The 14,332-nt window shown below is 37.8% G+C and overlaps 1 protein-coding gene across 3 annotated transcripts; it reads right to left on the bottom strand.

The window, feature by feature from the left end:
- Window positions 1–242: 242 nt before the first annotated feature.
- On the bottom strand, window positions 243–10,640 carry nexn (nexilin (F actin binding protein)). Of its 3 annotated transcripts, XM_057356873.1 has the most exons (15): window positions 10,529–10,640; window positions 8,531–8,975; window positions 8,197–8,388; window positions 7,168–7,252; window positions 6,896–7,044; window positions 5,002–5,202; window positions 4,744–4,923; window positions 4,188–4,376; window positions 3,632–3,823; window positions 3,200–3,247; window positions 2,216–2,410; window positions 1,847–2,068; window positions 1,555–1,743; window positions 1,039–1,402; window positions 243–890 (listed from the first exon to the last, which is right to left on the bottom strand). In XM_057356873.1, the coding sequence occupies exons 2-15, from the start codon at window positions 8,924–8,926 to the stop codon at window positions 877–879; spliced, it is 2,616 nt and encodes an 871-aa protein (XP_057212856.1). In that variant the 5' UTR covers window positions 8,927–8,975; window positions 10,529–10,640; the 3' UTR covers window positions 243–876. The 3 variants fall into 3 exon arrangements, with proteins under 3 accessions (XP_057212856.1, XP_057212854.1, XP_057212855.1); XM_057356871.1 differs by lacking the exon at window positions 243–890 and having other exon boundaries at window positions 899–1,402; XM_057356872.1 differs by lacking the exons at window positions 243–890; window positions 3,200–3,247 and having other exon boundaries at window positions 899–1,402.
- Window positions 10,641–14,332: the final 3,692 nt, after the last annotated feature.

Consider the following 14,332-nt stretch of genomic DNA (forward strand, 5'->3'; position numbering starts at 1 on the left):
AGGTCTATGTCTAAATTTTAATTTGTCTGTTCTCTGATTTTGTCTTTTTACTTTTTATAAATGGGGAATAAAAGCGAGGAAATGAAAAGGAGAAGAGACGGCCACAGCATCATGTACGTTTCAGTGTAAAACTCATGTCAGAACCAGTCGAAGACTCCAACTAAGGCCTTTATTATATATCACTCGTGTACAATATAATCTAAATCATGTGCAGTCATAAAAATGTCAACAACTACTGAGGTTTTATTGATTTTATTATAATGTTGTACATTACACAGATATTTTGCATACCTAAAATCACCTAAATAGCCTATTATTCATACATTACATTTACTCACTACACCTTGGGATATTAAAGCTCCATGTGTACATTCAATTAAAAACTTGCAATACTCAAATCACAAAGTGGAAAGAAATCTGAGCCCGAAAAGAGGTGCTTGTAGGAATTTAACAAAAAGAGATGCCACAGCAGCCCCCTTTCCAGGAAGACTATAACAAACACAGAATCAAACTCTTAAGCAATATGTCTCATTCATTCATTTTTTTATGGGTATGAAATTCTTCCTCAGGATTTAGTGGGTATACGTTGTACTGTACTCTATTTGTTTTCAGTTACGCTATGCAGTTTTCAGTAATGCAACAGCAAAAGATCACGCAACAGTGTTTTGGCACAACTTCATCCCAGTTTCTCTGTCAACCGTGAGTGCAACATCTTATGTAAACAACAGATTGCACTTAATCGTTGAGCGTATCTTTCGGAGGAATGGCAAAAAAAGAAATACCCGCCTTCCTCCTCGGTTTTTGGCCCTACCGTGAGAAATGAACTTTTACAAAAAGAAAACATAAAGTCTGGGAAAGTTCCAGAGAAGGAGATCATCAGTAGTCCTCAGCTGGAAAGAGAAAGACAGGAAGGAAGAAAGACACAGTTTCATTAACAAGTAAAAGAGAAACCAAGCGGAAGAGCAATCCGTTCCAGGTTAGAGAGGGCACAAGAGGAATCAGCATGCAGGTGGTTAGTGGAGACGTAGAGCGGCTTACTTTCAATGGTGAGGATGCAGGTGCTGGCGGCCGTGCCTCGGCTGTTGACGGCTTTGCACATGTACTCTCCTTCATCTTCAGGAAAGGTTTCTGGTAGATACAGGCAGTAGGTCTCTCCTCTCTCAATGTACTGATAGTCTTCCGAGTCTGGCAGCAGCTCACCCTCAAACCACCAGGTGACCTCTGGTTTGGGTTCTCCTGTGATCTTCACCGTGAATCGTACAGGCTCTGCGTCCACCACCGACTGGTTCTTCAGGGGTTTTTTAAACCACGGTGCACCCGACCTGGCGTGGTCTTCTTCGTCCTCGTAGGCTGCAGAACCGTTGATGATGCTACCTTCCTCTTCCTCCTCTTCTTCCTTTTTCTGAAGACACATGACAGTGTTTCTCAGTTGGGTTAAACAGCAAAACAATAGAAATAACACGCTGACGCACACATGCGGTTTTGTCATGCATTAGTGCTGCCATCATGTCCTGGCAGTTAGCTTTTAAACAAAGCAGCCCAGGAGAGGTTTACTTTTTGAAGAGCAGCGTCAATCTCTTGTTGTTCAAACTCCATCCTCTGTAACTTCTGCTCTTCGATCTTTCTCCTCTGGTCCTCTTCTCTGGCTTTTGCCATTTGTTCGAACCGCGCGCGCATGTCCACTTTTTGTCTGAATGGGGCGTCCTCCACTTTAGCTGGCGTTGTTTTGTCCTCGTTGTCATCCTGTGGATTTCAAAGTATTCAGTAATCATATTCAAATGTTAGCATGCAGCTTCTTCTGGAATAAAAAGAAAAGAAGTGAGTTTAGCGAGAAGTGTGACCTTACCTCCTGACATCGCTCTGCCTCTCTCTCCTTGATTTTCTCATCGATTTCTTTCCTCCGTGCTCTTTCCTCCTCAATCTTCTTCTGGATATCCTCCTCCGTCAGCTGCTTGATCTTCTCAAACTTGGACTTCAGGGATTTGGCATGGATGGAGCCGGCCCGCTTCAGCTTTGTCAGCTCTTCGTATTCGGCGCTCACCACCTCAGTGCTTTCATTAATTTCATCCTAAAAGAGAAACATTAATTCAGTATAAAAAGAAATTTGACTAAAAAGTCTGTCTCACGTGTAGTTTTATGTAGTTTAAATACTTTTCATCCTGATTTTTTGGAACCCTTAACATTATATGTGGAAATACCGAATTCGCATTTTCACCTCGCCCATCTCTTGCCGCAGCTGTTCAAACTCCTTCTTCTCCATCTCCATTTTCATGCGTCTGGCCTCCTCTTTGCGCTTCCTCTCTGCATCTTCTTTCATCTTTAGCATCTCTTCGAAGTTGATTTCCAGTTTTCCAGGATACATTGCTTCCTGTGACTCTGTCCTTACCAGAGTATCATCATCATCTTGTATCTGTGCCCAAAATGAGACATACGCACCTTTTTAAAGCTTGGTTAAGCCTAAAACTCTTCAGTTCAATTGCGTGGACATCATATCATGGTGTACATCACAGCATATACAGCCGCGGAAAAAAATAAGAGACCATTTCAAAATTATTTTCCGTTTTCATGAATTTACTGTTTATAGGTGTTAAGGAAAAATGATCATGTTTGTTTCATTCTGCAAACTATTAACAATATTTCTCCCAGATTTCAAATAAAAATATAGTTTCTGTTTGCATTTATTTGCAGAAAATAAAAACTGAAGAAACAGGTCGAAATTTTTTGGCTCTGTATTTTTTTATACCTCAAATACTGCGAAGAAAACAAGTTCATATTCACTTTTAAGCAATACAACAGTAATATTTCTAGATGTACATGTATTTAGGAAAAGTTCAACTATTCTTTTTAATGGGATAACCTGGATTTTTATCACAGTTGTCATGTGTCTTATGTTTCACATTGCTGTTGGATGACTTTATGTCATTCCTGATGTTTGATTTTGTTGAAATTCAACAGACACTGGACTCGAACCACAATGGTTTTACTTTTTTTTTGCGGCTGTATAGATAATCTTGTACAAGTAATTGTGTTTATCTGGTTCACTCATAGTCCTCTAAAAAGAAGCATTGAAAAGGAAGCGCGTCATGTCTATATTGAAGCCAATACCAGACCGTGCATAAGAGCAGCAAAGAAAATGTGCCTTTATTTTATTTGTTCATTTTCACTTTTTTCCAGTATCATTAACTTAAAACTTTCTTACTTCTTTATCTCCACATGCGGTCATATTATCCTGATCCAGTCCTGGGCTCTTAAAGACACAATTTTAAAAGCGTAACAAACAAGCAGTGCATGTATATCATTTGAGCACACTGGAGTTTCAAACATGTGTTCACATTTGCAATGAATTGTTTTGATAAGAGCTCTGTAACTGGTAAGCAGTTGTTAACTCACCGACAACATGTGCTCATATGATATAAATATACAGGCAGATTGCATTACAAAACATGCAGTACAAAGTATGTGTACAACACAGTGTTTTAATACTCCAAACAGCAATATTATAATTTCCTAAATGTAATATACTAAACATGAGCCTATTTATGATTAAGCAGTTGTTTCATTGGCCATATGAATTAGTGCAGAACATTAACACTACATGCAAACAGACACTTTAAACATCACATGGTCCTACCATGCTTTTGCGAGCTTCTGCGAAAAGTCTTTTCTCCTCTTCCAGACGTCTCTTGGCCTCTTCTTCTTTCCTTTTCTGCTCTTCTTCTTGTCTCTGTCTTTCCAGATCCTCAAAGCTGATGGCCAGCTTCCCAGGTGTGGCCCCGTCTGAGTTGATCATGGCCAGCAGGATGTCATCGTCGTCATTTACAATCTGACAGCGAACACATTAGGTTTGGGGAAAGTGAGTTTTCACCACTGTCTGAGTTTGATTTGACTTCCAGCTGTGATCTATTACTGTACTAAGTCAGCAAACATTATCTTTTGAATGTACAGTATGCGTTGCCTTTAAGTCATACTGTAAGAATTGTCTATGACCTTTTGCATGTTTTGTAAAGCAATTTATATCTAAAAAAAACATACAGTTTATTTATATGTATATTAATATACAGTACATTGCAAAATATGATTGCATTAGCATCTGATATACTGTATATACTGTGTGATAAGCAGTTCAAACAATAATATTTCTTGCCATATTGGTTTTTAGTAGTTTTGTGTAAAAGGCATGGACTGACCATGCTCTTTCTGGCTTCTGCAAATGCCTTCCTTTCTTCTTTAATGCGTCTTTTTCTTTCTTCCTCCACGCGTTTATGTTCCTCTTCAAGCCTCTGTCTTTCTAGCTCCTCAAAGCTGAGTCGCAGCTTACCAGGCCTAAATTCTTCCTTCTCTCCCTGGACGATCTTACTCTCCTCATCATCCTCGACCTGTGATCAAGAGTATGTTATTATATTCATATTCAATATTCAAAATTTGGATGTACATTAGCACAATTGTCACGTCCCGGATATTACACTGTGAAACAATATAGGTCTAGTTGACACAGAGGCTGTCACACATTTTATAGTTACAATGGTTTGAGTCCAATGACACAAATGTATGCTAATTCTATCCTCCAAATTCTATTCTAATATTTTCATATTTTTACTGAAGGCTGGGGCAGTTTGTTGCTTTTTCACTTTTTTAATGCTTGTCACGTATGTTTAAATTCAATAATGACTGTTTTTATTGAAACAAAGAAGTGTGACAACTTGCCCCAGTATCTCCATCTAATGTTAAAATAAATCGACCCACCATGCCCAGCTTGGCCTCCTCAAACGCTTTTTTCTCCTCCTCCAGTCTGCGTCTGGCCTCCTCTTCTGCCATCTTTCTCTGCTGCTCCTGTCTCTCTTTCTCCTGCTCTTCAAAGGTCAGACGTAATTTGCCAGGGGTCACGTGCTCCTTCCCTTTAGATGGAGACTCTGTATCGTCCAGCTTTAAAAAAGATGGAAATTTACCTTTACAATCTTTATGTGTTTGCATAAGGTTTTCATTTGTAACCCGGTCCTTCACCTGTTCAACCATAGAGCGTCTCTTCGCCTCACGGAAAGACAGCTTGTTCTCATCGTATCTCTTCTTCTTCTCCTCTTCTGCACGCTTCTTTAAGTCTTCCTCACGGTTTTTCTCTATGTCCTCAAAGTTGACCTTCATCTTTCCTGGTTGTCTCTGTGATTTTGCGGGCACCACTCTTACCAAAAGACTGTCATCACCTTCCTGTGATTTGAAACATAACCTTTTTTAATTATCATTAAACAATTACACAAAGATCAGTCTCATCATTGTTATTTCAGGTTTGCACATTTTACATTTCTGCAGTCCCACACAAGCACTCAGACAGGTTTCAGATAAGACCTGACAGCAGAGGACATTCTTTTGGCGCAGTTGCTCCCATTTGTGTCATATAGAGCGAGATATGAGACTGCTAATTCAGTCCATGAGCAGAGTCTGCAAGTGGTGTGGGAAACAGTTGCCAGTCACATGTTGTCTGTGCTTGTTAACTCTGGCTCCAGAATGAATGGCCATTTGGAGATCAATCCATATAATCATTCTATATAAAACAACCAAACATGGCTTCCCACACTTTATTTACAAAACATGGAAATCTAAAATATGATTTTATACTATGCTTTCACTGTTTTGTAGCATGCCCCACAGCCACCATGAGGAGAATTGTATTGCTCAGAGGTTGCACTTTTAAAGAACAATATTTGATGGAGTTCTCAGTTGTGTGTCATGTAAAATGTTTAAAATGGCTTTGGCTGGAATACACTACAAGACTTTTAAAATCCGAACAATTTTTTTTTAAACTAGACATCATACACTTGCAGACTTTTTGAAAGTTTCAGATAGAAACACACTAAAGGCTAAAATACACTACAAGACTTTTGCCCAGATTTTCAGTCTGGACCTGTTGCAGAAAGTCTGCCAGTCTGCAGATTTGATCAGTTAGTCTGTTTCTATCTGAAACTTTCAAAAAGTCTGCAAGTGTATGATGTCTAGTTTTTAAAAGTCTTGTACTGTATTCCAGCCATAACTGATCAAATCTGCAGATGGGCACAGACTTTCTGCAACAAGTCCAGACTGAAAATCTGGGCAAAATCTGAGCAAAAGTCTTGTAGTGTATTTTAGCCTTAAGAGAAAAAACAGAAACAATTGAGACAGTATATAAGAGTATCAAGCTGTAAAATAAAAGTAGACTGTATAGTAAATAAAATTAAGTGTATATAGTACATAATATAAAATAAGAAATATTTGAGTTCATATGGAAATCTTCAATCATTTTTGGCAAATCTGAGCTCAGTTTGTGACATTGTTGAGATCTCTTTTCAAACTCTTAATAAACACATTTGTGAGATTTCTGGATATTTTTCTCATGGGAAACATCTGAGACGCAGGAAACTTCGGCAAACATTTCTATTTGTTTTCCATTTTATCTCATTGGTGTCTAGTAGAAACCAGAGATTAAAGAGATCTCATCTAAGATTTTTCATTTTTATGGGTGTTATTTGTTTTTATAAATCTGTAAATGATATGATCATAAAGCATAGTATTATATTCATGAAGTAAAATAATGTGTTAGGATTTTCTTTAAGACTGTACTTCCATTAATGATTTTGATTTGAATTTGACTCTCTGTAGCTGAGTTGATGAGCATTATTTTGCAGCGTAAAATGTTGTGGGCTCAATGCCCAGAGAACACGCATACTGATAAAACGTCTCTTTGGATAAAAGTGTCTGCCAAATGCATGAATTTAATGTAAATCTAATTCTGCTAGGATTTAAAACAGGACAGCAGGGGATTACCTGAGTGATTATAGATACTTTTGCTGCAGATTTTCTAACAGTATACAATGCAACTGACTTCCAGGTTACATTAAAACATTAAAACCATCCTTCACAGACTCACCGCCTGTGCCTTCTTGGCCAACTCTTTCTGACTCTTGGCCGTCTCAATTGCCTCCTGTGCGGCTCGCTTCTTTCTCTCCTCTTCTGTTTTTTTCCTCTCTTCCTCCTGCCTCTGTTTCTCCATCTCTGCAAACTTGCCCTTTACGCTGCCTAGGGACAGAAAACCGACAGCTGGCATCAAGGACAGGATTAAAGCATTGTCACCATGATTACTTCTCAATACCTCTCCAAATGTATGTACATCCCACCTACAGTGTATCTCACTGTGCCCACCTGTAATCTTGGGAACGTATGATTTCTCTATCTTGGTCGGCTTCACCTCCTCCTCTTCATCACTGGAGGCGAGAAGTTCCTTTATCTGTGGAGAATCAGACAGAGTGGTTGTGAGATTAGGCGTTTTATCCAGGATCAGAAGCCATGCTGGTCGTAGCAAGCCAAGCAGATCTTAATCCTTGTAAAACAGGCACATATGACCTACAGGGAGGATGCTGATTGGGCCATCCAATGTGACATATGCAACGGGGCAGAGGATCAGTAGACTGTGCATGCAGCAGACAGGCACTACCTACATTCGTATATTGGTGTGTTGTACTGATCAAAGGATTTTTTTGTAGGAAGGTTTGTGTATATTCTTTTAAATGCTTAGAATTAGGCTAAATTGGTGCCTCTAGTGTTGGTTAAACGTGACAAGCACAAACGTCATTAACCTCAAGACCAACCCCATCTCACAGAAATCCATCATAATTTTACAAGACTTTGAATTTGTATGATCTCATTCGTTTGTTTTAGTAGTGTGCTTTTGCACAAGTGACTGTTGGGTTTGAGGGAGGGGTTTCATTATTGCTTTTTTTAATAATAGTACATTTTTGTTCGATTTACTTTGCACCATTCATATGAATTAGCTACATTGCGAATTAGTTATGAATTCCTGTGAGACTATCAAGACACTTGTTTTACCAAAACAAAAAGGACCAAAGGTGTAGCAACCATAAATTAGAGAGACATGTACACCACAAATTTTTCACTGTAAAACTGCCTCATATTTTTAAGCAAAATCAGATTGACTTTACAAGTCATTTCAATTTACTATTTTAAAATTTGAATAATGATTGGTCGAAATCAATTTGAATGTACATAAAAATTACATTAAAGGCCAAAACCTCTACAGTGCTCATACCACCAGTCAGGTTAGGAAAGTAGTATATGATGTGGGTTTTTTTACATTTTTTGATAGTTTCACGTAAGTGAAAAAAGCCAAGCTGAAGCAAAACAAGGTGCTGATGGGAAGGTTTCTTTACTGACCATTTGCTTCCTGCGAATGTGTTCTCTCTCTTTAACATACTGATCCCTGCGTTTCTTTTGCTCTTCGTGACTTCTGCTTTGGTTTCTTTCCTCTCTAGCTTTCTGCATGGCCTCAAACTTATTCTTTACATCTCCTTTGCCCAACTTGGGTACATAACTCCTCATTACAGGCTTTGATGTTTTAAGCAGTTTCTTCAGAAGAGAGAGTGAAAAGGAAATAATAGAGATTGTTAGTAAAACAGAAATGGAATGCTGCTAATTTTTGTCCATCGTCACCATTGTATTTCAGATTTTAATATTTCCATTTAAAATATAAGCCTAACAAGTCTCGTACCTCTTGTTTAAAAGCCACCTCTGACATATTTGCCAAATCTGTGTCATGTGATTCATCAGCCACATCGTTCATATTGTCCACCTCAGTGATGTTTGCATCATTTGTTTTATGAACCCTCTCTCGCTTCCTCGCTCTGCAGGTGGTCTTTGTCTCCTGCACGGGCTCCTCCTCCTCCTGCTCCGCTGATGCTGTCTTCTTTGGTTTATCTGCAACCTCCTTCATCTCCACCTCTTCAGTCACGCATTCAGCTGAGCCTGTTGTGCGTTCTTCTTTAGTGTTTTTGTCATCACTCATGTTCTCTGTTTCATTAGCATCATCAATGTCATTTGTGTTTTCTGTGTCGTTTATATGCATCGTGTCTGTTGACACATCCGCCATGCTCATCACTTCAGTCATGTTGTCGTTTCTCAGACACAGTGATGGGGCCTGTTTACATCAGATGAAGCTGACATTGGGAGAAAGATGTTATCACCAGGATTGCATTGCAAAGGATCCCCCCCCGAGCATACTCCTGCTCAATAGGTAAAGAGTTCATAATTTATGTTAGGGTTCAAATCCCAGGGAACATGCATAATAAAAAATGTATATCTAGAATGCATTGTACTTTGCTTTAGATAAAAGTGTCCACATAAATAAAAAAAGGGCTAGGAGATACTGTAAATACTGTAGGTTCGTGAATTCATTTGTTCTTATGCCAGATATATTTTTTATTTAAGTGATTTAAATAATATTTTCTCAATCAGACATTAATCGGAATACAAAAATAAAGTATATTGTAAAATAGCTTAAGGTATTACTCCACATGTTAACTTTTCACAGTGCATGTCTTTTTCTTGTTTTGGTCATGCTTACGCCAAAGACCTACGATTCAAAATAATTTCTCTTATTTACTCATAAAAAAGTGTTAGGAACTGCAAAGGAGAGTTGGTGGTCTAAGAGAACAGATGGGAGTTGATTGCATGTGGGGAGTCCTCCACCACCAGCCTGATGAGACACGAAGACCCTAAATTTAACCCCAGTCTCAGTCGGGCCATGTGATTGGCTATTTTTACCAGGAGATATGAGTTGAGACTAAGAAGGGGTCAGCACTCAGATGGCACAGGCACACATGAGGCCTCTGACTAAAAAAACATTTCTATGGTTAGAAAATTCTGGTTTAAAGTTTGTTGGCTAAATTGGCGACATATAAAGTTACATCACAGTTTGTGTCATGGGTATTTAATGTGAAGTTTTATTAAATCACATCTGATATCCTTCAGTCAAAATGGTATTATCCCAGAAAACTGTCAAGATTAGCCCATGCTGCAGAGATAATCACAATTTTGGTATCTGGTATATTACATATATAATCGTATATACCTCAAATAGATTAAGGTACATTACAGGTAATTAGTCACTCTTTTTTGCTATTCATGTTGACACATATCTCATGAACAAAGTCACTGGAAAACTCACATCTGACCTCACCATACGTTTTAGAAGATGACAGAGACAGAATGGCACCTGATATTTTGCTTTTTTATGCATTATGCCCTACCAAGACAAAACAAATATGCCATATATCTGTAACATATTAGGCAAAAAGGGTGCATCGGTCTATATTTTTGACATCATAGCCATAACCATACACATAACCATAGAATACACGTCTAAATATAACAACTTGCTTGGTAGACTCAATCTTACCATCTTAGATGAGCTTTGTTGATTACTAAACGTTTTTGGATGACACCGATGAAAATGACACTTCACCAGAATACACCAAATACAAGATTTGATTGAACACTCGCAGGTGATGTGTTGCCAACATTCATTATATCAAGTACATAGCGTTTCTCTTTATCTCGTTGTAAAATAACCAATAACATCAAATGTGTCATCCATCTGGTATATGGTCAAAATAGGCCCCCATCCGCCTGTGGCCCTTTAGACATCTTGTGTCCCTCACAATTGTCTTAGTTAATGAAACTTAACTTCAATGCATGCCAAAAATCATACCTTCTTTAGAGTGACACTCTCCCAACGTCTTTCATATGATTTGTTATCCTAATTTGCAATGGCTTTGACAATGATAGGATCAGTCTTCTCTCCCCGTGCAACTCCGTCAAATGAGTGGAGTTCAGTAACGGTGGGCGCTATCCACAAAAATAACTTTACCCCTCTCCATCTACCGCATTCCACACACTCCACTGACCAACAGCCTCAGCTGTCACACCACATATGTTCCTTTATCTCTGAGTGTAAGAGCCTTTTACACCAGTTTATAACCGTCTTGACAGTATAATTGTTATATTAGCTGTTATATGATTTTTAATGGGGTAAATAAGGCAAATTTATAGTGAAGTATTTTTTATTTTGTTATAAGTGTATTTAGTTATTCAAAAATTTTTACATAGTCATCATACTTGTATTGTCTATGTGGAGATGGGATTTGTATATAAATAGATGTTTTGCGTAAACACCGATCAGGTTTGTTTGCTTTCATTAATATTTTCCACATTGTTTACATGGAAAGCTGGCTGTGTGAGCCAGTGCGCTTTATCTTGAGAGTCTGTTGCTTGCTCATTCAGTTCTGACCCACTTATCACAGCCACATGGAGTTGTATGATAACCCGGATACCTCCAGAATTCAAACATCATGTATAATTTCAGGTAATTCGCATAAAATGTAGATAAAATGTTGATTCAAACTTACAAATACCTACTCAAAGTTTGTTTTCTTGGCGAAGTTATTTTTATGGATTTAATTTTATTTGTGCAATGTTAATATTGTTATCAAATATTATTTTTATTCCTATTATTGTATTAATGCTAAAATAACATTTAAACCCATAACTTCTTCATCTTGTTACCACAGTGATGGGCGACCTTAGACAACAGCATCCTTTCAGGATGAGCAGCTCTCATGCTATTTTACAGATCATGCATTGTCCTCATAACTAATGTTATTTTCTTAACACAATTTGACCACAGTATGCATAATTGTTTGTGTCGTGCTCCAGCCTGCAAATTCATGTAAAAGTTAATATATTATCCATAGTATGTCATCAAATGATGTACAAATGTACAGTCGCAGACTTTTGGAAACCCCCTCAGCCTGAAGGGCAGCACCGTAACTTGAACTTATTACCCGGCATGCATCTCTCTCTCTTTAGACTGGGGGAACCATTGGCACTTACTGGGGAAGACTTGTACTGAAGGGTTAATGGGGATTATCCTTCAGCATTGAATTGAGGTGTTTGCAGTGTCATGCAAATATTGCATTCATTTTCTCCTGCCATGAAATCAGAAAAAGGTCATTATGACTTTATTTAATAGAGATGTATCAAATAAATCTGACATTTCTTTTCTATACACAGTTAACGCTCTTCCTCTTAAATTTATTTTTTCTTAATCCTGAGGTTAAAATATTATGCCCAAAGCACTACTCTGGGACACCAATTGGGACAACAAGGGTAGAGCCCAAAATAGTGTCCCACCTGTGGGCAGATATCAGAGCTATGGAGACAGTTAACCTCCTGAAGTCCTGCTAATACTGCTGCTTCCCTCACGGATTAATACTTACCAGCACCGTCACTGAATGCTATGTCTTTCTATTCTCAACTTGGATATTTAAGCACCTTCATTTTTACAGAAGTTGTTTTGTTTTTTAGCATTTGCTCTGCTATTATTGTTTATTTTATTCTTTTCATTAGCACACCATGTTTGTTCCAGGGCTTTACAAAATCAAAGTTTTTACACACAAGACGAAAAAGCTTGTTGAGAGTGCTATATGTCTTCTTTCAGAGGAGCATGATTTGAAGAGGTGCTCAAAATAGCTCACTGCTCCTGGTGATCAGAGCTGCAGCAAGATCTCTCTGTCCAGGTGGAGTGAAGGGAGTCTCGCACTTCCTCAGGTCATGACCAGTGACACTTTTTTGGTCAGCTGCCTCTTTGAACTGGATTATTATGGTAGAAGTAATCCACACAAATCTTTTGTTGGAAAAGGACCACTAGTGAGAAAAAAGTATTGTTATCTTAAATTAAAATGAAACCCCAATGTCATTCACGGTGTACATTTATGGGAAAGTCTCAGCAAAAAGAAATGTGCTGTTATTTTTTAGACAAAAATGAAAATTCTGTCATCATTTACTCATCCTCAAGTTGTTCTAAACCTCTATAAATTACTTTGTTCAGCTGAACACGAAGGAAGATATTTGGAAGAATGTTAGCAAGTTTTAGTTCTATGACATCACTGACTACCATAGCAGGAAAAATTACAATGGTTGTCAAAGGTGCCCACGAACTAATTGATTTCCTAACTTCTTCAAAATACCTCATTTTGTGTTCAACAGAACTATGGTAGTCAGTCTAGCCAGGTTTCCATTATAGATTTGTGCAAAATTTAAGCGATATTTTCTAAATGTTGATTAAAACAATATCGCAGAATGACTGCGTTTCCATTAAATGATGTTATGCGATTAAAGTGTATTTTGATTCTTCTCACGATAAGTCATTCTGGCCGTACTTCTTTGTACGTTTTATAGCAGGTTGCAAACAAACTTTAGTGCATAGTGCCACCTACTGTGATGAAAGAGTGAAGAGAATTGTCTACAATTCTGTAGCAGTATGGGGTGGGGCTTCCCTTTAATTGTTGATCCCCGCTTCAATGAGCAATTATTGTAATTAGTTTTAAGTAACTGTAATTAAATTACTGAAAAATGTGAGTAATCCCTTACTTTACGTTTTCAAGGGAAAAGTAATTAAATTACTGTAACTAATTACTTAGTAACTAGTTACACCCAACACTGTATAAAACCCACGGTATTAAAGAGACTGCATGCACAATGGGTCCATGTAAAGTCGTTTAAATGTGTCCGCTGCAGCTTGGTATACGCAACAATTGAAGATATTAGAAGAGATGTATTTTGTAGTATTCAACGCGTATTTATACCGATTTCATCAGGCTCCGAAAATTCTTCAAAAAGAACACTAAGAATGGCCTTAGTGCCATAGTGGCATAGTTCAACTCTTGCGTCATCACAACGGTATTCAACCGCACCACAGTTTCTGTTTAAACCTTTTGCAACGTTTTCGCAGCCCTGGCTAGGGATGTCTTGGAATTAAAAATTGCTAACATTTTTCCAAATGTCTTTCTCAGATTTCAGAACAAACAACTTGAGGGTTAGTAAATGATGACAATTTTCATTGAGTGATCTATCCCTTTAAAGAAACTGTAACTGACAAATACTATAGTATTTTAATAATAAATATCTGTTTTTAATAAAACAAAAACATATTGTTTTACTTAAAATACAAAGTCGTGCTAGACTTACAGTATGTCAGGCTTATCGGTTGGCTACTTGTCTAAAAGTTTGTCCCGTAAAGACAGATGTCACACAATGTCCCAGTTGTACTTTTAAGATAATTAACCCCGGTTTTATTCCAAATCTTTTTTTTCTTGCCATTCCTGTTCATCTCTCTCTCTCTCTGCGAATCAGCTGTTGGTCTGGAAATTTACTCTACTAAAGAACAGGTGCCGATTGGGCAAACACTGGGCAGGAAGGAAAGTGTGCAGTTGGTTTGAAAGAGAAACTTGTAACACTTGAATACTTTTTAAACAGTTGCTGAAACATGCAACAAAACAATTCACTCAAGCATGCTCAAAGCCTTTTGTCTTTTTGTTTCAGGCCCTAACATCTACCCATATACTGATCTGTAATTGTAATATTGATCAAATTTCAAAAATAATAAAACATAAATTGTTATTTAGCTGAACTATTGTTCTCAACATTACAGTATCCGTTCCTACTTTTGAGGGTT

The sequence above is a fragment of the Triplophysa rosa genome, linkage group LG17 (genome assembly GCF_024868665.1).
Source record: "Triplophysa rosa linkage group LG17, Trosa_1v2, whole genome shotgun sequence".
NCBI lineage: Eukaryota > Metazoa > Chordata > Actinopteri > Cypriniformes > Nemacheilidae > Triplophysa > Triplophysa rosa.